This window comes from Prionailurus bengalensis, chromosome E4 (assembly GCF_016509475.1).
Source record: "Prionailurus bengalensis isolate Pbe53 chromosome E4, Fcat_Pben_1.1_paternal_pri, whole genome shotgun sequence".
Lineage (NCBI taxonomy): Eukaryota > Metazoa > Chordata > Mammalia > Carnivora > Felidae > Prionailurus > Prionailurus bengalensis.
In genome coordinates, this window is record NC_057360.1 from 17781576 (window position 1) to 17806006 (window position 24431).

The 24431-nt window shown below is 36.3% G+C and overlaps 1 protein-coding gene across 4 annotated transcripts in view; it reads right to left on the reverse strand.

The window, feature by feature from the left end:
- The window catches only part of COP1 (COP1 E3 ubiquitin ligase), a 259690-nt gene that overhangs the window by 173890 nt on the left and 61369 nt on the right, over nucleotides 1–24431 (reverse strand). For all 4 annotated transcript variants that reach the window (XM_043568157.1, XM_043568158.1, XM_043568156.1 and 1 more), the window contains exons 7-8: nucleotides 10095–10154; nucleotides 8615–8691 (exon numbers count right to left, since the gene is read on the reverse strand). In XM_043568157.1, the coding sequence (XP_043424092.1) occupies nucleotides 8615–8691; nucleotides 10095–10154 (137 nt within the window). The remainder of the gene's footprint in view (nucleotides 1–8614; nucleotides 8692–10094; nucleotides 10155–24431) is intronic.

Consider the following 24431-nt stretch of genomic DNA (forward strand, 5'->3'; position numbering starts at 1 on the left):
CACTTCGGATCCTCTGTCCCCCTCTCTCTGCCCCTCCCCTGCTCGCTCGCTCTCTCTCTCTCTCTCTCTCTCTCTCTTCATAAATAAATAAATAAATACCCCAATACCCTTATTAATTGTGCCTTTTAAATTGTAGTTGATTAGGAAGTGTTATAGTTACACAGTGCATAGGGGGACTGTATGAACCTAATGCTTATACTGCCTTTTAAAATGTCTGTAGTTCCATTATTATTCCTAAAGTTAAAAAAACAAAAGCAAAAGTGCAATTCATTTTAAAATTTTCTTGGTAAGAAGAGTTTCCTCAGGGAAAAACTTACTATTGACAGATGTAAAAAGCAAGTATAATAGAAAATATCTGAAAGCACAGGTCTGAATCTATTGCTTTGCTGCCTCTGGAATTCTACTTGCTTGGTAGAATTTCAAAAACAAAAGAGCAAGCTCAAAAAAAGAAGACTGACAAGACTGATTTGCCACTAAAACTAGCGAAAGTCCCAGTGTGTTACGCTAAGTGCTGTGTTTAACTACTTTATATTCTACTACTATTTTCCAGTGAGGGGAAATAGTTTACAATTTAGTTATAATTCACACAGGAGAAATTTTTCATTGTCAGATGATACAGGTACCACAAGTCTTAAGTGTTACAAAAACCCAGTTATCTGAAATAACCTCAGAAAAGGCTTTAAAAGCAAGGAAAGCAACAATAGATTCAAAGTAGAGGGTCTGGAGAGTGGGAAAAACAGGCTAGGACTTGGGTAGTGGAGAGACAGTAAACAGCAGAAATGGAAAATGGTAACAGCACATAAAATTTTATGCTTATATACAGTTATCTTTATATGTAAAACAGGGTTACCATATATTCTTTTAGTCTTCCCAGCCTCTCCCATTCCAGACCTCCAGAACCAAGGTATATCTATAATAATCAAAGGGGTGAAAAGTTTCCTCTAGGACTAATCTGACAGGACAAAAAAGCCATCAGCAAGAGGATGCAATCACAGTATATGAATGGAATCAACCAATAATTTGTTTCCTGCCCAAACATTTAATTTTAATTTTCCTGGCTCTCCAAGTCCAGAAACTCGATTTCAGGTGGGTTTTTTGTTTCATCTTGCTTTGACTTCAGGTGTTCTTAAGTCGTTATAAAAGGATATATAACTGTACAGACTTGAGAGTAAAACAAATCTTTGCCTTATCCTCCACAAAAGATGAAATAAGCTAAGAATATAAAATTTTAGTGTTGAATATTTGAGCTTCCTCTTATGAAAAAATCCTATCTGATTTAAAGATTTATTTAAATACATATCAGTAATACAGACATGTTCACTATCTACTAAACCAATATTTACATACTTTTAAAGTATGAACCCCCCACACCTGCATTTAAATCTCTGGGATCTACCTCAGACCTAATGATCAGATTTGGGGATAGGGTTCAAAACTCTACATTACAAATAAGAGTCTTGGTGGATGCTTACACACACTGAAATTTGGTGTAGCCACACCTTACATTTCAGAGTTGGAATGGACTATTAACATCTTCATCAAGTGGTGACAAATTACAGTTTAGTAATAAGAACTCAAAGGTGTTTTTTTTAATCCTGAAAAGCCAACAAATCAAATGTAATTACTAAAGTTTTAGAGTTAAAAGCATTTTGGTTATTTTAAATCTTGGAATCGAAAAGTCTTATTTACATATTTTAAGCAGAATAATTAATGTGCCAGCAGAACTTATTTTTCATCCTAAAGCTATGTAACCATCAGAGCAGAGTTCTAGGGTCTGTTTTAGTCACAACTATACCCCTAGGGACTAAAGCAGAGTTTTACGTATGTGTCATATGGCCTCCAAAACTGCCTGAGTGACTGAAGAATAAATTCTTCAAACATTCTAAATAAAGAAAGTGCACAGTTTCAGAAAAGGTCTTCATAACTTGCTACTTCTCTATTACCTATCAATTTAATGAGAAATGGCAGATGTATGAAGAGTACCCGCTACATTATTGCCAAGGAAGTTTGTTTTCTGTGTTTTGTCTTTCTTTTTGTTTTAAATCAAGTTGAAAATTCTGTAAGATTCTTTAATGTCCCTCATCTCCTAGGACTTCAATTTCAACTCCTTTGCATAGTATAGCATCAGTGTAAGGCAAGTAACTCCTCACTACTCAGAACAATAAAACAATCAACTGGTTTTACTATTTCTCCCACACCATATAGAAACTTCACTAAAAAACAGCCACACCATCATTTATGTTCAAAAGTGCTCAATGCAGGTACAGCAGAGATTTCTTAAGATCCACCTAACCTTCGAGATACAGAAAAATGTGTGGAGAATTTCCTATATTGTTACAATTCCCCTTTTGGATAAAGGAAATAAAGGCTAAATAAAAACTGTAGGTTTATGTAGGGAAAATTTTTCAAATATATAATAGAGACAAAACTCTAAGGATCAGAGTTAGCCTTGACCATAAAAGCATTTCAATTTCTATATTTTAAACAAGTTATCTCCCCAAGTAAAATAAAGCAATTGAACCAATAATAATTACCAAAAAGTACCAAGAACTTAAGCATCAGTATGTGAAGAAGGATCCGTTAACACAGCCCTAGTCATAATCCAGCCAAAGACCTGACACACAAGAATAAGAATTGTGGGTCCATTTTCATCTACTAAACCAAAGAGCCATCTCAAACCACCACCCACCACCACCACCCTCACATTTTTTTTAATGACTAAAGGTAAATATAATCTCTCACTGATGCAGGGGAGCTAAAGAAATTATTTTTTTTACGTTTATTTTGAGAGAAGGAGGAGGAGCAAGGAGGGAGAGGAGGAAAGAGGAATTCCAAGCAGGCTCCACTCCGTCAGTGCAGAGATGGCTGTGGGGCTCGAATTCACGAACTGTGAGATCATGACCTGAGCCAAAATCCAGAGTTAGATGCTTAACCGACTAAGCCACCCAGGGGCCCCCTAAAGAAGAATTTCTTAACCTAGTCCAGAGCCATTATGAAACATCATATTCCTTCAGTTTCATTAGTTTACTCGATCAAATTATAAAATATACAAATTCACCAGGTATATACAAAATATAAAACATAGAAATTCACTACCCTACATATATATTCTTGATAATAAATAATTCTACATTGATAAAGTGACCCCTTGCTTTTCCTTCCTATTATACCTACATTTTGATTCATCTGGACCTTTGTCAAAAACGATGGAAACACAAATAAAAGGTAAGTCTCAAAAATATCTGATAAAAAAAGTTAAATAAAAGGTATAAAGGTCTTATCTCTATTTTATTTATAAACCTCCCTCTTTTATACACAGAAAATCTTAATAAACAATTCAAATTTTAAACTTATAAATGTGTCTTTTTAAAAAAATGAATTAAATTTGTGATCAATAGGAAGTCTCTTATGGGTAAGGCATTTTAAAGATTGGAGAATCTAGGCCAGAAAAATTTTATTTACTGTAAATATTTATAATATATTTACTATTTTATCATAAGAAAGCAAAAGTTATTTGGCAAATTTAACTCCAATGACTCTCTGGATCATATTACAGCATATCTACCCTAAGCAAACAGAGAAGCTTAAACTAATACATCATCTTCAAACAATGTTATCTGGAGTTCTGAAAACACAGAGGTAAGAAACTAATAATTGACAATTCTTGGGGCGCCTGGGTGGCGCAGTCGGTTAAGCGTCCGACTTTAGCCAGGTCACGATCTCGCGGTCTGTGAGTTCGAGCCCCGCGTCGGGCTCTGGGCTGATGGCTCGGAGACTGGAGCCTGTTTCCGATTCTGTGTCTCCCTCTCTCTCTGCCCCTCCCCCGTTCATGCTCTGTCTCTCTCTGTCCCAAAAATAAATAAAAAACGTTGAAAAAAAAATTAAAAAAAAATAGTAATTGACAATTCTGAAATACTTGCTTAAAGACAACAAACCGATTGTGAGACAATTATTTCTATGGTAGAAATTGTAGAATTCTAGAATTTCTATGTAGAAATCGTAGAATTCTAGAATTTCTACGTGAAAGAAGAAATTTGTAAAAATTTACAAGCAAAATTACTGGTAATGGTTTCAGAGAGGACTTAAAATCTAAATTTTAGATATTAGATTTTTTTGGTCTAAGAATGTTTTAATCTAAACATCCATCAGGATGCCTAGGTGGCTCAGTCGATTGAGCATCCAACTTTGGCTCAGGTCATGATCTCATGGTTTGTGAGTTCCAGCACCACAATGGGCTCACCGCTATCGGCGCGGAACCCACTTCAAATCCTCTGTCCCCCTCTCTGTGCCCATCCCACCATGCCTGTGCTCTCTCAGAAATAAAGGATAAACAAATAAAAATCATCACTGTCACTGACAAGAAAATCTTAACAGAAACGTTTCATTTTAGTAAAGTTTGAACTAAAAAGTTAAAAATGCCTCATATATTAATAATCCTCTATAAAAATGGATTACTATATATTCACTCACAATGATACTATCAGATAAAAGGACCAATCCCATTTGGCAACAGGTAAGAGAGACTGCGCTTGCCTATCATTCTCTAGTTCACTCATAATTTGACACACACAGATATGTAACAATAAGTGTAAACTATAGTTCACTGGGAACTGTGGAGACTTTCTTCCTCATAATCCAAAGCAGAATTGAAAAGGCCCTGAGAACAGCAATCTTAAGCTTAAACTAATTCTAGTAAGAGAAATTTGTAATGGATAAAGGCTTAAAACTATTTTTTTAAAAACCATAACCTATTTATCAAAGAAAGATCACACACTCATCCCCCTCCCCAAACCCACCCTAATGAAGCTTGGCTGATAGCTTTGGGGGTTTTTTTGAAGATTATGTTAGTTTACTTATTAAGTATACTAAACCTCATGCTTCAATCAAAATCTCACAAACTAATGAAAATTAAATAACATCCTAGGTTAAATACATACTTATTCAAAACATAGTTTACATCCTATTATGTATAAGTGCTCAAATACAAATAAAGAAGTATAAGAAAAACTCAATAATCACAAAATTACAACACAGCATGGGAAACAGAAAAACTAGTACACATAGCACAGAAGCAAGAATAAAGTAAGCAGAAATGGGTTTTTCTGAAGTGTTTAATTCTATTTCTCCCTTCCTTTCTCCCCTGTCAGTCTTTAGGGAAATACTATATCAAAAAAGAAAAGATAAGAGTTCACCCTTGGTTGGATTCTTGGGGAGGAGGGGTTGGAAAAGAGGAGCTATTTAAGAGAGGAACCCGAAGTTTCTAGGCAAAAGGAACAGGTATAAGCAAAGATATTTTAACATCTTGTTTGGGGACTTAAATTCGATTCTTAAATCACACACACACACACACACACACACACACACAAATTATGGAAGTCCATGCAAAAGAGTTGGATCTAAACCAACTTACATGCAGTGGAAAGCCACTGAAGGATTTTAAGTAGGAAAGAAACACGACCAGATTTCTGGCAATACTCTGGAGGAGGATAGTTAGAAGACCACTACTAGACTCCATGTGATATTGAGGGTCTAAACAAAGCAGCAGAAAGAGAATACACAGGATATGAAAATTACAGCTAATCATGGTATATAAAAGATAAAATCCTGGGGGAAGTGGGGCTGCAGAATACTCTTGTGTGTCTTTTATTTTTCCTTTCATTTTAACTACATTAGCTAATCATTAACTTAGAATCTATGCAGGGGATTCAATGACCCAACACATAAAGAGGTACTCATTACAGAAGAAAATAAATGAGGAGCACCTGGGTGGCTCACTCAGTTAAGCATCTGACTTCAGCTTAGGTCATGATCTCACAGTTCATGAGTTTGAGCCCCGCAACAGGCTTTGTACTGACAGCTCAGAGCCTGGAGCCTGCCTCAGATTCTGTGTCTCCTTCTCTCTCTGCTCCTCCCCCCACTCATGCTCTATTTCTCTCTGTTTCTCAAAAATAAATAAACATTAAAAAAATTTAAAACAAAAAAGAAATAGAAGAAGAAAATAAATGAATCTACAAAACGGCTTTTAAGGCAAACCTGCTTTAAAAGAAACCAAACACATTACAGTGAGGAATAAAACAAAAACTGTCTGGCATTTAAATAATAAAGCTAATATGGGGTGCCTGGGTGGCTCAGTTGGTTGGGCATCCAACTTCGGCCTAGGTCATGATCTCACGGTTCCCAAGTTCAAGCCCACGTCGGGCTCCAGGCTGACAGCTCAGAGCCTGGAGCCTGCTTCAGATTCTGTCTCTTTCTCTCTGTCTCTCTCTCTGTCTCTCTCTCTCTCTCTCTCAAAAATAAACAAACATTAAAAAAACTTAAGTAATGCAGCTAATAATTATGGGGGAAGAAAGTTATAATAATTGGAACTACATGCTATTTCCTAAAAATAAAAAAAAATTCAAATGTTGATAGTATAACATAACATTCTTTCCATCATGTTTAATTTCCCATCTCAATCTGAAGGATCATTTCCCAAGAGTAGTTAAGGGCTACATCATTTTTCCCAAATGCCTCTTTCAAACCTTAATATTCAAATTACTTGTAAGAAAATACCAAAACACTCTTTTGAAGAAATTATTACGTTTACATCTGTTTCCCTTCTTCAACTGTTAAGCAGGTTAACTCTGCCAGAACCTCATTTGACAACAGCTTTGCATAATGCATAGGATTTTAGCAGTTCTCCAACAAAGTTTTCACAGACTTCACGAAACCCTGTATCTTTTATAAGATCTGCTAGTTTATTTTATAATACAACCACTTCTCATCTCTTCATCCACTAAAATAATCCAAAAAAATAAATCCTAATCCAAGGCACCACCTCCTCTCTTCTAGACTGTTATTTGCTTCCTAACTTTCTACCACAATTCCAATGGCAGGGCCGATACAGTCTCTCCTCCATCCTCCACATGGGTACCCCAGAAAAAATTTTAAAATCTAAATCAGTTCCTGCTCAAAACTCTCTCATGACTTTCTATCATATTTACACCTCATTCATGTGTCAGCTTAAATACTGCCTCCCCGGAGAAGCCAGACTATACAAACTGACATAGAATCCTGTTGCCAACCCATAATGTGCCTAGTTTTTCTTCCTAAGGTACTACTTATATGCTTTGTACTATTACTACATCATGTATTTGCTTGTTTGGTATCTCTCCCAATCTCACACAGACACCTACCAAAAGGTAAACTCCAATAAAGGGCAGGGAGTCTGTCAACATACTCCCAACAGCGAGAACAGTGCCCAGCGTATTGGAGGCATTCAATAAAGAGAGCCCATTAAATGAATGTAATACTATATTGTCACATGTTAATAAAACCCATCTGTAAGAAACTGAATAATAAACACATGGACACAATAAAAAGAAACACTACTATTAAACAAGAGAGGACAATGGGAATTGTCAATTTACTAGTGAATATTTTGTGAGATGACAATTTTTGCTTACCTGCATACACTCACGTAATATTCCGTTGACAAAGATCCCATATATTTCAGAAAGTGAACATTAAACTTAATGATAACAATATCCCACAGAATGAGTCATTCCCAAGTGTTTTAAAGAAAATAAAATATAAAGAAAAAAAAGTTGAATAACACAGCTAAAGTGACTCCAGAATCAACGTGAGCTCACAAGGATTCTCCACAAATGGTTAATGAGGAAAATATCAAATATCCCAGGAACCTTCGTTCATTAGAACATTCCTTGTGCCCCTTTCCCCTGCCTATCATACCAAATCAGATATAGAGTTTTCCTGAACTGACAGAGGTTTTGAAGGGTAGTGTAATCTCTCATACTGGCACGGAACAGCCTGATAACCCACGTGTTATCCTGTAACTATCCGTCTGAAAAGCTTCCACTGGACCATTATCCTAAATGGACTGGCAAGTTAAAAACATGTAAAATTGCTCTTCCTTTGAACAATTCAAGCAAAAAAGTTCAAATTCAAATTTCAGGTAGTACATATTTCATCCACTAGAACTTCAGAGCTAGAAGGAACCAGTGACATTTACTATATTTCACAAATACTTACTGAATGAGGCCAGTCACTACTGCCACTCTATAACCTAGGGAAACCATCACAAGCAAAACCAATACAATCCCTGGTCTCATACAGCATATAGAAGAAAAGACAAATTAACAATGCAGTGTTATGAAGAAAATACCAGGGAGATCTAAATAACAGATTTAATGCCCTCATTTTCAATCTGGGGAAAGTGATGTGCCCAAGAAAATTCAACAGGTCAGGGGAAAAGCCCAAGGTTTTACTTTATAACTTTTTCTCTAATATTACCTACCATTTCAATTATAGATTGTTAAGGTCATCTGATTTTAATTTACAAGATGTTTAAAGCTACTATTATTTCAAGAAATTCACCAAACTTTTAATCCAACAGTGAATTCATAATATTACTTTATTCTACTAACTATTCATGGCATGAAAATTCAAAGCATTAAAGAAACAGATGGGCCATCTGAATCTCATTTCTACATCGTGACCAAAAGTAATTTCTCAGGGGTTTTGTACATTACACAGAAAAGGCTTCCAAGGACTACTACCATATGTGCATTTTGCAACATAAATCCTAAGTAATTACAAGTTTGAAGCTTTGTACCTGTGTGATGGAGAAGGAGCTTCAAATTGAGGCACTGTGCTATCCTCACTGACAGGAGAGTACAAGCCGCTCATTTCCTGAAAGCACAATTATCTGAGTTATAGGAGACACTCCAAACAGAAGAAGTGTAAATCAAAATGAGATATATCATATTCCTTTCCAATCCCAGGTTTTACTAGTCCATTTTGTCTCAACATCCAAATTTCTCAAAACTTCCTCTCCGCAGAGTACAAAAGAATATTTAAAGAGTTAACAGATAGCCTTTGTATGGTACACATTCTTAAAGAACTAGAAAGTCTTTAATAAATATTGTTCACGCCAAATTAAGTCACCAAATGTAGAAATGGTCAAATGCAAATATTTCAGATGAGATGTACAGTATACGATGTGAACAGTGAACAAGCTAATCATTAATCCAAGTGAGAATCTACTGATTAATATTAAGATACACATGACAGTATGGTAACTGGATCATTAGGTTCAGCTCTCTGAAGTAGAGAAAAATAGGATGTGCCTACTATAAAAATACCCCTGCAAATATTAAGTAACTGTCCTCTTGACTCAAATACTAGCTTTTTAAAATAATGACTTAAATTGTGACTCATTAACTCAGAGGAAGAAGACTCCTAATTAACTATTATTGCATAAGTTATGTACCTCTAACTCATACCAACAACCAGGCCTTTTATTATGTGCTCTTTTGATTAACGTAAAAGCAGCAAATTTCAAAATGCCACTAAAGATACATAATCTGACAGAATTACTTCTGTGTAATCCAAGCTCAGTTCAATCATGCAGCCAAGCAAGGGACATAAATATAGGAGTAACAAGTTAGGAATGTCACGTGGGATACTGAATTTCCACAAAATATTAAACTCAAGATCATTTCACATGTTCTACATATCAGCAAAAGAAAATTACAACACATGTGAACAATTTAAAACATACACTAACTGTAAATGTAGCTGCAGAAAATAACGTCACATAATAGCCTATGACCCTCCAAAAGGTCCTCCGATGGATTTCCATAAGTAAACTGTATTATACTATAAATGCCTAACTATTGTTCCTGTGTTCTCCTAACTCTTTGTAAATCAACCTTAACACGGTAGATACATAAAGAATTATTTACTTAATAAAAGAAAAAAATTGTGACATCATTTTAATAATAACCGAGGGTTTTGTGGGAGTTAATTTAAGTTACTATGATAGCATACCAAGAAAATTATTTTTTTTCAATCTACCCAAGAATAATTATGGCAATAAAACAGTGAAAACAAATTTAGAACACATTTTATCATAAAGTGTTCAGAATGCTTTTTCTTTAAAAATGCACTGTGAATTAAAACTAAAGTAACATCTGTTACTTTCGATATAATGAAAACAAATCCCATAAATTCAATGCAGTAATTTAAAGGAAAAGAGACAATTTCATGAAACTGAAAATTGCTAGAGATGTGAGAAATTCTTGATCTCTTACTTCCACTCTTTTAATATCCTCTTCCAAAACACTCAGCTCCTTCTGGATCTGTTCCAGTTGCTGCAGACAAAAGAGAGAGGGGGAAAAAAGCCTAAACCAAACCACACTGGCATCACCACGATCATAAAATAACTTCACATTTGGAAAATAATTCCTAGAAAACTGAGCACTAATAGGGATTGCAGGGATGAAAAATCGCAGACAAAAAGAGCTGAAAGTTCCATGTTAAAAAGTAAATGTAGAGACTTAATAATTAAGAAAACACAATTCTGTACTTCTTTAATGCAACACGGATTGACTTTATACAGACTTTATTAAGATACAAATGAACAAAAATGACAATGTGACTTAATAAAAAGATAAAACATCCAAATACTTTCCAATTACCTCATTTGTTAGCAGTTAATGTCAACATGTCTGTTGTTAACCCCATTTTAAAAATAGAAATTAGTTTCATAGAGGTTAAATCCCACCACCCAAAAGCAATCACAAGTTAGCATCTTAACATTTCCTTCCCTCTTAAGCATGTTTTTTAATTTTTAAAGTATTTTTTATCTTCTTTTTTAAGTTTATTTATTGGAGGGGGGGTGGGGGCAGAGACAGAGGGATAGAGAGAGAATCCCAAGCAGGCTCCACACTGTCGGTGCAGAGCCTGATGCAAGCCTGAACTCACAAACCATGAGATCATGATCTGAGCCAAACTTGGACTCTTAACCAACTGAGACACCCAGGCGTCCCTTAAGCATTTTTTTTAAAACATGTTTACAATAATGTTTAATCTTTGATATCTTACCCACTGCATCATAACCTTTTCCCATGCCATTAAAATGCAAACATTTTAACTGCTAAATCACATTCAACAATATATTTAACCATTCTCATCTTACTAGAGATTTATGCTATTTGCCTGAGTGATTCTGGAACATGAGCCTGCATTTCAACTTTTAGTAAAAGATTATTAGGGGGGGCTGGGTGGTTCATTGGGTTGAGCATCTGACTTTGGCTCAGGTCATGATCTCACAGTCTATGAATCTGAGCCCCACATCGGGCTCACTGCTGCCAGCACAGAGCCCACTTCAGATCCCCTGTTCCCCTCTCTCTGCCCTTCCATTTCTTGCTCTCTCTCTCAAATAAATAAATAAATAAATAAATACATTTTTTTAAAAAAAGGAAATATTTTTTTAAAAAATATTATTAAAATGAAGTTAATCAAAAAACAAAATAGTTAGGAAGGCTTCATTATGTTAAACTGCTTTCCAGAAACACTACACAAATTTAAATTTCTACCACCAGTATACATAAGCGACTATCTTAATCTAAACCAAATGAACAGAACCAATTTTTAAAATGTAAAATAACAAAAATGAATACTTCTACTTATCACAAGATGTGAAACAGGTTCTACTGCACATTAGGAAAATGAAAAGCACAAAAAAGCTAAATGACTTGCCCGAGACCACTCAGAACGTAAGTGGCAGAACTGGTGTTCAAATCACAGCAGCCCTCTTGCTCCAGAATTCATGCTGTTAAACCATTAAGCTATACTATTTCTTGAAAACAGTACCTCATTATTTAACCTTTTATTTCTTTAATGACTGGTAAGGGTAAGCAGACTTTCAAGGTTTTATTAACATTAGTACCTTCTCTTCTGTGGCAATACATACATAATGGGTAATATAATTGATAACTTACTGCTAATAAACACTGGGAAGAACAGGATTTAGAAAACTATAGCCCTTGCCCTCATGGAACTCAGTCCAGGGGAGAAATAAACAAGTAAGCCAACAGTTGAAATAGCATAGTAAACATGATGATGATGGTATGCACACAGAATGTAAGAGAAGGTTGCTCCTAACCTAGATGGAAAACTGGGGAACAGGGGAGAGGCAACTGGATAAGTGAAATTAGATCTGAAATCAAATGAAAGGCTGAACCTTGAAGGACTAACAGAATTCTGCTAGGGAAAGCAGGGAGGAAAGAGAAAGATCTAAAAGCTATGATAAAGGAGAATAATAAATCTGAAGCTATGATAATGAATAAAATCACCCAATGTCAACCAGTTTGGTCAGCAGAGATGGGGAAAAAACGACATGGTAGGGAGAACAGCAATGTTTAAGAGATGGGCAAAGGACGATGGAGCAACCCTGCACGAACTACCATGAAATGCAAAGCAGCAGCCACACAACCCAAACACAAGACAGCATACTACTGCAGAAACCATGGAGGAGTGGGGGGTGAGTGTAAAAAAATAATTAGCATTTGTCAAAAGCTTTCAACTCTTCTATCCACCGTAATAAATTTTTCTCCACCCTAAAATTTTTCACTCAATACTCCCACCTTAACTGAAACCTTGCTCTCCCCCCAAAGACAAAGTCTATCTTGGAATTCTTTCAAATAAATGCTGATCAACTGATAAATACTCACACGCCCCATGCTTCACAGGGGACTTAACCACTTCTACTGCATATCATGCCCATTTCCAATAATCAGTCTGCTACTCCAAACCACTCTGGTCTGGTTCAATCTAAGCAGCCAAATCACTCTAGGGATCTTAGCCTTCAATAAACAACCCAGTCACTTCCTGTCATCACTGACGCCTCTTGTCTTTTGCCTTTTGGTTCATGCATATTTTCAACTCCAGTGATCTTAAGCTCTGACTCGACAAAGCATCCCATGGTCACCAATTAACCTTTATCATTAATTACCCTGAAATGTTCCACTCTTCAAATCTTTATTTAAACAAATGCTAGGGGTCTTTAGTATGAGCGCTTTAAAAATTAAATTTAGGGTCACCTGAGTGGCTTAGTCAGTTAAGCGTCTGACTTCAGCTCAAGTCAGATCTCACGGTTCGTTACTTTGACTCCCACATTGGGCTCTGTGCTGACAGCTCAGAGCCTGGATCCTGCTTCAGATTCTGTGTCTCCCTCTCTCTCTGTCCCTGCCCTTTTAGTACTCTGTCTCTCTCTCTTTCTCTCTCTCTCTCTGTCTCTCTCTCAAAAATAAATAACCATTTTTTAAAAAGTTACATTTAGGGGCGCCTGGGTGGCTCAGTCGGTTAAGCGTCCGACTTCAGCTCAGGTCATGATCTCGCAGTCCGTGAGTTCGAGCCCCGCGTCAGGCTCTGTGCTGACCACTCAGAGCCTGGAGCCTGTTTCGGATTCTGTGTCTCCCTCTCTCTCTGCCCCTCCCCCATTCATGCTCTGTCTCTCTCTGTCTCAAAAATAAATAAATGTTAAAAAAAAATTTTTTTTAAGTTACATTTAAAAGAAAGATGAGGGGCGCCTGGGTGGCTCAGTCACTTAAGTGTCCGACTTTGGCTCAGGTCATGATGTCACGGTTTGTGAGTTCGAGCCCCGCATCAGGCTCTGTGCTGACAGCTCAGGAGTCCAGAGCCTGCTTCAGATTCTGTGTCTCTCTCTCTCTCTCTGCCCGTCCCTCACACTCTGTCTCTCTCTAAGTAAAATAAAGATTTTTATATATATGAAAAATGAAAGTAAACATCTACAATATCAACATCCAAAGATAGCCAACATCACTGGTAGGATACATAACATACAATAACTAACATCAAATTAATAATTTTCATTCCACTTTTGAACTTGAAACACCAGAAAAAAATTCCAACATCTCCTGAAATCCCAAATTATTAAACTCTAATGTCCTATTCTCTGAAGATAATGTCCCATCCTTTTAGTATCCCAAAAAGCTCTGTTTGGATAACATACATATTATTATATATGGATGATGCTATATATGAGGTGAACTACACAAAACTGCCAGTGTTCAACAATTTTTACTTCCAAAACCAGTAATTTCATATGGTTCAACTTAAAAAAACTATCACACTAGAATAAATATCCTGAGTATATATCATTTGTTCTCCCTGGAAAATGGGAGAATTTTTGTTTTAAGATTTCAATTATACTCTACTTTTTTTTGAAGACAGAATAAGTTCACAGACAATCAAAAACCTGGGAATATAAAAATAAAAATATTATAAAATCTAAAAATAAAACTAAGGTACAAGTGCTGCCCTAATATATACATGTAGAACATAAAACAAAATGATGTAACCTACCTATGTGAAAAAGCCTGAAAAAGTATCAAGACAAAAAAAATTTTCAAGATTGGAGAAATGGAAATCACTTAGCACATATTAAATCTGCGACATTTACACTTAATGATGAGATTCTGAAGGGGTTCAGTTAAGTTACTGGGGCACTATGATACTGTGATTTATAATAAGAAATTCATAATTGGTCTTATTCGGCTCCTGGACACAGCTCCTAAAATGCTTGATGGTAAGTGTCCTTCTGTGTGCTTAATGACATGACTAGTGGCTGGCGTTCCTATAGAGCCTCCAGATGAGGGCTGGTTGCCAAGGGAACCAAGTATATAATTAGGTTGGGACTTTCAGCCCACTACACCATGCCCAGGTAAGGGAGAAGGACTGGAGATTGAGTTTAGTCATACCTTTGCAATGAAGCCTCCAAAAAATCCGCTAACAGAAGGTGTTTGAAGGGCTTCTGGTTTGGTGAACACGTGGAGATGCTGAGAGGGGGTCACACCTGGAGAGTGTATGGAAGCTCTGGGCCCCTTCCCATCTACCTTGTTCTACACATCTCTTGTATCTGGCTGCTCCTGAGTTGTATCCTTTTATAATGAAGTGGTAACCTAGCAAGTAACTGTTTTCCTTAGTTCTGCAAGTGATCAAACCCAAGGAGGAGGTCATAGGAACCTCCAATTTATAGTCAATCAGAAGAACAGGTGACAAGGTGAACTGCAATTTGCATCTGAAGTGGCATCTCAGTCTTGTGGGACTGAGCCATTAACCTGTGGGATCTGAGGCTAACTCCAGGTAGACAGTGACAGAATTGAATTGCATTGGAGGACACCCAGTTGGGTGTCCACAGAGAACTGAAGAACTGCTTATGTAAGAATCACTCACATATATGGTAGCCAGAAGTATGAGAGCAGAGTGATAAGGGAAGCAAGTGTTTCCCCATCAGGCAACAATGCAAGACATTATAGTAATAGAAAAGAGAAGAAAGACACAGGACAACAATTCTAAGGAAATAGAAAAGAGAATTAATCTAAATTCACCCTTCAAACATGTTTTGTAACTGGGAGCAGCAGGATCTAGAATAAAAGTATAAATCAGAGTTCAAGAATGTTTTGGTGATATGGAGAAAGTCCACAAAGATAAACTACCACTACCTGGATGAAAACTGATCACAAATTGGGAATGATATCCAAAATCAACCCTGGATTGTATCATCATGAGTTTGGGGATTACTAAAAATAATAATAAATACATATGATGGAGAAATGCTTGAAGCTCAGTCTTAAACCTGTATTAAGGCACTTTCAACACAGCATGATGTACCAAAACCCAAAGAAACATTTAAATTTAATAAGTGAAGATTAAAAAAAAAAGTGAAGTTTTGGAATCCCTTAAGACTAAAATGTAAAAGAATTCAAAAATAAAGAGCCCCCTTTTACAGACATTTGCTTTGCGGCTTATAGATGTCATTTGTACTCAGTTACTGACCTACACATGATTTGATAAAAATATGCTAAAGTGTTAAACTTAGTGTTTAAACTTTGTTTTTTAAAAGCTAATATAATTAGAATAAATTGTAGCTGCCAAGACTATTTCAAACATCTGACATTTTCAAATCTGAAAAAAAGAATACTGGAACACTTTCAGGAAAAAGAAAATGGGTGAAAACGCGAATAGCCAATTTTCATATACTATACATAAAAACAATAATGAGATACCAGTGTATATCTATTAGAGCATCAAATCCAGAACAATGACAACACCAAATGCTGACAAGAATATATAGCAATAGGAGCTCTCATTTATTCCTGGTGGGAAAGAAGAATGGCACAACCACTTTGGAAGACAGTTCGGCAATTTCTTTAAAAAGTAAACATAATCTTAGCATGATTCAGTAATCATGCTCCTTGGTATCTACCCAAAGGAGTTGAAAACTTATGTCCACACAAAACCATATTTATAGCAGCTTCCTTCATAACTGCTAACACTTGGAAGTAACCAAGATGTCCTTCAATAGGCAAAGTGTAAACATTATCACATTCAGACAACAGAATGTTATTCAGAATGAAGAAGAAATGGGCTTTCTGGGTTGTATGGGTGGCTCAGTCAGTTAAGCGTCTGACTTTGGCTCAGGTCATGATCTCACAGTTCATGAGTTCAAGCCCCACACTAAGCTCTGCACTGGTGGTGCAGGGCCTGCTTGGGATTCTCTCTCCCTTTCTCTCTCTGCCCCTTCCCATTTGTGCACTCTTTCTCTCTGAAAATAAATTTAAAAATAAACTTTAAAGAAGAAATGGGCTTTCAAACCATGAAAAGACATGGAGGAAATTTAAACACATATTACTAAGTAAAAAAAGCCAATGTGAAAGGCTACATAGTGTTTAATTCCAACTCTATGACATTCTGGAAAAGGCAAAACTAAGGAAACACTAAAAAATCAGCGATTGCCATGGGTTGGAGATAGGGAATGGGATGAACAGATGGAGCACAGAGGAATTTAAGGGCAATGAAAATACTCTGTATGATACTATAATGATGGATATATGTCATTACACATTTCTCCAAACCCACAAAATGTACATGACCAAGAGTGAACTCCAAAGTAAACAACAGACTTTGGGTGATTATAACATGTCAGGTTCATGAATTTTAACAAAGGTACCCTCTGGTGAGGGATGTTAATAGGGGAAGCCTTTGCACATGTGAGGGCAGGGGGTATATGGAAAATCTCTGTACCTTCTCACTTTTGCTGTGAACCTAAAACTTCTGTAAACAAACAAAGTCTTTAAAAATATATGGAAGATGTGGATACACTTATTCTAAGAGTTATTACCAAAAACAAAGCAAATTTAGCCATATGAAGTACAAACTAAAGTTATACCACCACCCCATAAATATACACATACTTAATACATAAATCCTGTAACAGCAGGCAGGCTTAATTATAAGCCTTCATTCAGCCCCCTGATTGTAATTTTTTTTTTTTTAAGTTGAGAAGAAAGCATAGAACAAGCAAGACAGACAGACAGACAGACAGAACGAAAGAAAGAAAGAAAGGAAGAAAGAAAGAAAGAAAGGAAGAAAGAAAGAAAGAAAGAAAGAAAGAAAGAAAGAAAGAAAGAAAGAAAAGGAAAGGGAAGAGAAGAAAAAAGAAACTGGACCACAGGTGACATATGGAGATGGCTTACTTAAAAGCAAATGTAGGGGTGCCTAAGTGGCTCAGTCAACTAAGCATGTGACTCTTGATTCGGCTAAACTCATGATCTCAAGATCCTGAGCTCAAGCATTGCCCCCCCCCCAGCACCCCCCCTTTGAGGCTCCAGGCCCAGCCTGGAGCCTAATTAAGATATTCTTCCTCTCTCTCTCTCTCTAAAAACAATTTAAAAATTAAAATGTTTAAAAAAAAAACAAATGTAAATAGATATCAACACCAGTACTGTGTGATAAGTTACAAATATTAGGTAATATCTACAGCAACCCTTAAAAAATGTATACAAACAAATGTACTCAAAACCATTATGAATAAATAAAAATAAAATTCTAAGAAGCATTCAGATAACCCTTAAGAAGAAAACATAAAAACAACAGGGGCACCTAGGTGGCTCAGTTGGTTAAGCGTCCAACTTCAGCTCAGGTCATGACCTCATGGTTCATGAGTTTGAACCCCGCATCAGGTTCTGTGCTGACAGCTCAGAGCCTGGAGCCTGCTTCTGATTCTGTGTCTCCCTCTCTCTCTGCCCCTCCCCTGCTCACACTCTGTCTCTCTCTCAAAATTAAATAAACATTAAAAAAAAATAAAAGAAAAACAACAATAACAAAAACCGAGGTGCCTGGGTGGCTAAGTCAGTTAAGCGTTAGACTCTTGATTTCAGCTCAGGTCTTGATCTCAAAGTTTGTGAGTTTGAGCCCCACATGTGGCTCGCTACTATCACTGCAGAACCCACTTCGGATCCTCTCCAGCCCCTCCTTAGCTCTCTCCCAAAAATAAACATTAAAAAATACATACATATATATATATATATATATATATATATATATATATATATATTTAAAAAATAATAATATAAAAAAATAAAATAACAAAAACCAACAAAGGAAACATAAAACAAAGAATAAAATGGTAGGCTTAAGCCATAACACTTCCATTAAATGTAAATGCTCTAAATATACTAGGACTGATTCTGGCGGAGTGGATAAAAAAAAACTCTTGCTATCTTTAAGAAACTCACCTCAAATATAATTATTCAGTAATTCATGTAACAAGGAAACAAAGACTCAGTAAAGATGCAGAAATTTTTTTCTACACATTTAACAAATTTTACATTGCAGCATGCAATTGCAGAAAAAAACAGTCTTTTTCAAAGACAAATCTTTCAAAATTTAACCAACAGGTGAGAGTGCAGATATCATATTTAATATCTGAAGGACATTAAACACCAACTATTTACTGATAAAACACCAACTATTTACTGATAAAAATAAACAGAAATAAAACACCAACTATTTACTGATAAGAATGTAATTAAAACAGCAATCAGTAACAAAAAGGCAACAAGAAAACTCCAATGTCCAAGTAATAATTTTACTTTTTTTAATGTTTGTTTATTTCTTTTAAGAGAGAGAGAGAATCCCAAGCAGGCTCTGTGCTGTCAGCACAAAATCTGACACGGGGCTTGATCTCAGAAACCCTGAGTTCGTGATATGAGCAGAAATCAAGAGTAAGATGCTTAACCTACTGAGCTGCCCAGAAGCCCCCTAATAAATTTACTTCTAAATAACCCATAGGCCTAAGAAAAACTGTAATGAAAATTAGAAATTCTCTTGAACTACGGAATAACAAATAAAATACCATACCAAAATCATCAGATGCAACCAAGGAAAAATTATGGCCTTAAATCCCTATATTAGAAAAAACAGTAAGCATAATATGTACATCCAAGTTAAGAAATTAGAAAAGGAATAATAAAATAAAACCAAAGAAAGTAGAACAGTAGAAATTATAAAGTGCATAAATTAGTCAAATGGAAAGCAAAAATAAAGAGAACAGAAACAAAGCCAATAGTTGGTTCTTTTAGATAGACAGACTCATAAAACTGGCAAGAGTGCATCAAGAAAAAAAAAAAGGAAAAGGGAAAGCAGCAGTAAGCAAAGTCAGGAATGAAAGTTATTACTAAACACTCTGGGGGGCATTCAAAACTTAATATTAAGACCAATCTTACACCAATCCATTTGAAAATTTAGATGAAACAAACAACTAGAAAAAGCATAACATGTCATAGGTGATATTTACAACAAAAACTGAACAATCATAACTGTTGCATAACAGTTATTCTGTTATTCTGTAAGAGAATAAGCATAACTGCATAAGCACGTAAGTGTTGCAGTAACTAATCAATAGTTTAAAACTTTCTGCAAACAAACAACAAATGCAGAGAGTTTCTTCAGTAAAATCATTAAGCATTCAACAAAAATATCCTCCCTAGACTACACAAACTCTTCCAGAAAACAGAAGGAGGGTACATTCCCAAACTCATTTGATAAAATAACAAACTTTATAGCAAAGCTGGACAAGATCAGCATAAGAAAAAACTTATAGGACAATCTCACTAATGAAAATAGATATAAAATCCTAAACAAAGTATCAGCAAACCAAACAATACAGAAGAGGATATACATCATGGCCAAGTTTGGTTTACACTAGGAATGCAAGTAGGGCAAACAACCATGGGGGGGGGGGGCGGGGGGGCGGGGGGGGGGGCGGTTCCTAGAATGTAGAATGTTCAGTGATAAAACTAGAATATGCTTGGGCAAATCAGGATGGATGATCACCCTAGCTGCAAAGCTAATTGACCCTTTTATGTTAAACCAATTTAATTATTCACATTCACAGAATGAAAAAAAGTATCATCTCAGATGCACAAAAATTTGGAGAATACTCCATGATTAAAGGGGAAAAAAAAAGTCCTCTTAGGAAACTGGGAACAGAAATTTACTTCCTTAAACAATAAAAAGTACCTACAAAAAAACCTACAGAAAACATCATACCTAATGGTGACACGTCGAAAGCTTTCACTTTGAGATCAGCACCAAGACTAGGATGCCCCGCTATCACCACTTCTATTCATCATTGTACCGGATGTCCTAGCCAGCAGAGTAAGACAAGAGAAATAAATAAAAGATATAAGGATCATAAAGAAAGAAACTAAACTGTTAATACTTGCAGATGATGATGTGTATACAGAAGACATAAAAGAGTCTACAAATAAATTATTAGAATTAATAAGAATTTAACAAGGTTGCTGGATAAAAAAATTACCTATAAAAATCAACTATATTTTTATGCACCAGCAACAAACAGTAAGAAACTGAAATTGAAGGCACAGACATTGTTTATAATAGTATATAAAAAAAAATTACTGAAGACCTAATAAATCTAAAACAAAGGTGTGTAAGAATTCCCTAAAAAATATCCAAATTGTGAAGGACATTCTTAAGGACCTAATTATATACAGAAAAATCCTTCATTCATGGGTCAAAAGCCTCAATATTGTATATGCATATACGCTCCCAAATTGATCTATGGAGTCAAAGTAATCCCAGTTTAAAAAAAAAAAAAAAAATCACAGCAGGTTTACCATGTAAATGTACCAGCACCAGCTGGTTTTAAAATTTATATAGAAAGGGGTGCCTGGGTGGCTCACTCAGTTGAGCGTCCGACTTCGGCTCAGGTCATGATCTCACAGTTCATGGGTTCAAGCCCCGTGTCCAGCTCTGTGCTGCCAGCTCAGAGCCTGGAGCCTGCTTCAGATTCTGTGCCTGGAGACACAGCATCTGCCCCTCTCTCTGCCCCTCCCCCATTCACGCTCTGTCTCTCAAAAATAAAAAGTTAAAAAAATAAATAAAATAAAATTTATATAGAAATAACAAGAGCCATAGATAGCTGAGAATTTCCTAAAGAACAGTAATTTAAAGCTCTAGTATTTACCACAACATAGTTCTGCAAAAAGATAGACAAATAGACCAGTGAAGCAGAAAAGAGAGCCTAGAAATGGACCCTCACGTACATGGACACATTATGCATGACAAAGGTCGTGCTTAAGAGCAATAGGAAAAAGATGGACTTAATTAAGGATGCTTGGACAAATGGATATCCATATGAAAAGTTGCCTATCCTTCACATTATACATGATAATAAATTCCCAAGTAGATTATAATCTGAATGTCAAAAATAAAAAAATAAATAAATAAAGCTTCAAGTACTTAATATGGCAAAATGTCCTCATGACTGCAGGTGGGAAATTCTGTATCTAACTCAAAAGGCAGGGAAGACCAATAACTCTAACTCTATTAAAAACAGGGGCACCTGGGAGGTTCAGTTGGTTAGGCACCTGATTCCTGGACTCTCGATTCTGGCTCAGGCCTCAATCTCATGGTTCCTAGAATCAAACCCCAAGCGGGGCTCTGTGTACTGAGAGCGTAGAGCCTACTTGGCATTCTCTCTCTCCCCTCCCCTGCTGGTGCTCGAGCTCTCTCTCTCTCTCTCTCTCAAATAATAAACTTAAAAAAAAAAAAAATAGAAACTTCTGTTAGTCAAATGACATCATAAAGGTAATGAAATAAGCAGCCCAATTAGATGGGAGAAAATATCTACTAATGATAGAAATAGATAGTTCAAAGAATTTTTATCTAGAATATATAAACAACAAACCATTAACAAAATCAACTAAATAGAAAAGATGCAAAAAACTTTAAGCAAGTACTTTACACATACACAAAAAACCCAATCAGCCAATAAAAAACATAGTTTAACTGGTGCTCAACCTCATTAGTCATTAGAAAAATGCAAATTAAAACTACAAAGAGATAGCAATACATACTCCCCAGATTAGCTAAACTGAAAAAAGTCTATTGTGATACCAACAGACTTTTGGCAAGAATACAGTGCAGTAATAACACACATGAAACACCTGTAGGAAGAGTAATACAACTACTTAGGAAAAGTTTGTTATCTACTAAGTTTGAAGATATATTTTGTCCTATGACTCATCAGCTCCACTCCTACATACATACCAAACAGATATACATGCATATATATGTCTGGGTACATACATAAGATAGTAGCATTGTCTGTGAATAGCCCAAAACCAAAAACAACTCCAAAGCCCATCAACCACAATCGTTGAATGCGGTATATTCAATTAATAAAATACTATGCAACAAAACTAATCTACTAAAGCCATATACAATATGGACGAACTTTAAAATTGAGTCTCAGACAAGAACAGAAAAAAACAATACATGCTGAAGTAAATCTTTTGAAGTTCAAAAAAAGACTCATAAATACTTAGGCATCAAAATAATAAAGAAAAACAGGGAGGTGATTAATTATCAGAATACTGACCCACTTAATGGACAAGGGAAAAAGCAACAATCTGGAAAGGTTAGGCAGGAACCTTGGGAGTCCCAGCAATAACCTGACTGTTTAATCAGGACAGTGGTTACATGGATGGTCATTCTATAAATCTTTAAACTGTAAATCTGTTTATGGACTTTTTTATTTCATATAAAAACAATATAAAATTCACTGGAACTCCAAACAAAACCAAAAAGAAACCCAAGACTTACTTATCAAAACTGTCTGCTCCTGAGACCAATATTACATATGTTAACTAACTTGAATCTAAATTAAAAAGAAAAAAAAAAAGCTACGGCAACTGAGTGGCTCAGTTGGTTAAGCATCCGACTCGGTTAAGCATCCGACTCGATTTCGGATCAGGTCATGATCTCAGAGTTCATGGGATCGAGCCCCACATTGGGCTCTGCGCTGACAATGCAGAGCCTGCTTGGGATTCTCCCTCCCCCTCTCTCTCTGCCCTTCCCCAGCCTATGCTTGCTCACTTGCTCGTTCTCTCTCTCTCTCTCTCTCAAAATAAACATTTGAAAAAAAAAAAAAGAATGAAAAAAAAAAGCTGCCCTATTTCAGTAAATTAAACAGGTACCACAAATGTCCAGAAACACATTTTGAATTTTTTTTAGTATTTTTAATGTTTATTTTTGAGAGAGAGAGAGAGAGAGAGAGAGAGAGGAAGGCAGAGAGAGAGAGAGAGAGAGAGAGAGAGAGAGCGAGCCTGTGTGTGTGAGCAGGGGAGGAGCAGAGAGAAAAGGAGACAGAGGATCCACAGCAGACTCTGCCCTGACAGCAGGGAGTCCAATGCAGGGCTGAAACCCATGAACCATGAGATCATGACCTGAGCTGAAGTCAGATGCTTAATCGACTGAGCCACCCAGGTGCCCCCAAAAGTTAAAACTAAGTCAAATGAAATATAAGGCAATCATTTAAATGCTGGTACAAATTTGACTTTTACCTTAAACCCAGGGCCCTTTTGTTCCATCTGACCATGAAGAAAGAATAACATGTTCATTTAAATATATTTACTTATTGGGGCACCTGGGTGGCTCAGTCGTTCAGCATCCAACTTCTGACTTCAGCTCAGGTCATGATCTCACAGTTTGTGAGAGCGAGCCCCACCTCGGGTCTTTGCTGACAGAGCAGACCCTACTTGGGATTCTCTCTCTCTCTGCCCCTCCCCCTCACTCACATGCATTCACACTCCTCTCTCTCTAAAAATAAATACAAACTTTAAATATTTATACTTATCAAATGCTGTGGTAGGCAGAATCTAAGATAGCCTCCAAAGATTCCCACTTAGTATTCACACCCTTGTGTTAATTACCTCTCCTGGTGTGGGTTGGACCTAATGATTGGCTTCTAATGACCAGAAGATAGTACATGTGCTGGAATGTAACTTCCAAATTGGAGTGATTGCTGTCTTCAAAACGTTCTTTCCTTCTCACTTGCTCCCTCTGAGAGAAGCCAGTAACCATGTAGTAAACAACCAATGGAGAAGTCCATTTGCCATGGTATCGGTATCCCTTTCCAACAGCCAATGGGTGAGCCTGGAAGGATTCCTATCCCAGGCGAACTCTGAGGTAACTGCTACCCTGGCCAACACCTTGACAGTAGCTTGCTAGAAACCCCGAGCCAAGGCACTCAGCTACATTGCACCACGATTCCTGACCCAAGATATTAAATGTTTAATGTTTCAAGCCATTAAATTTGATGGTAACTTGTTACACAGCAATAGGTAACAAATGCAAACGCCTACTATGTGTCCTCTTAATATCTGAAAAAGAGTCAGTAGGGAAAATTAACTCAAAAACGAAAAATTAAATGTAGGATTCTAATAGCCCTAAAGTACTAGCAAGATGTGATA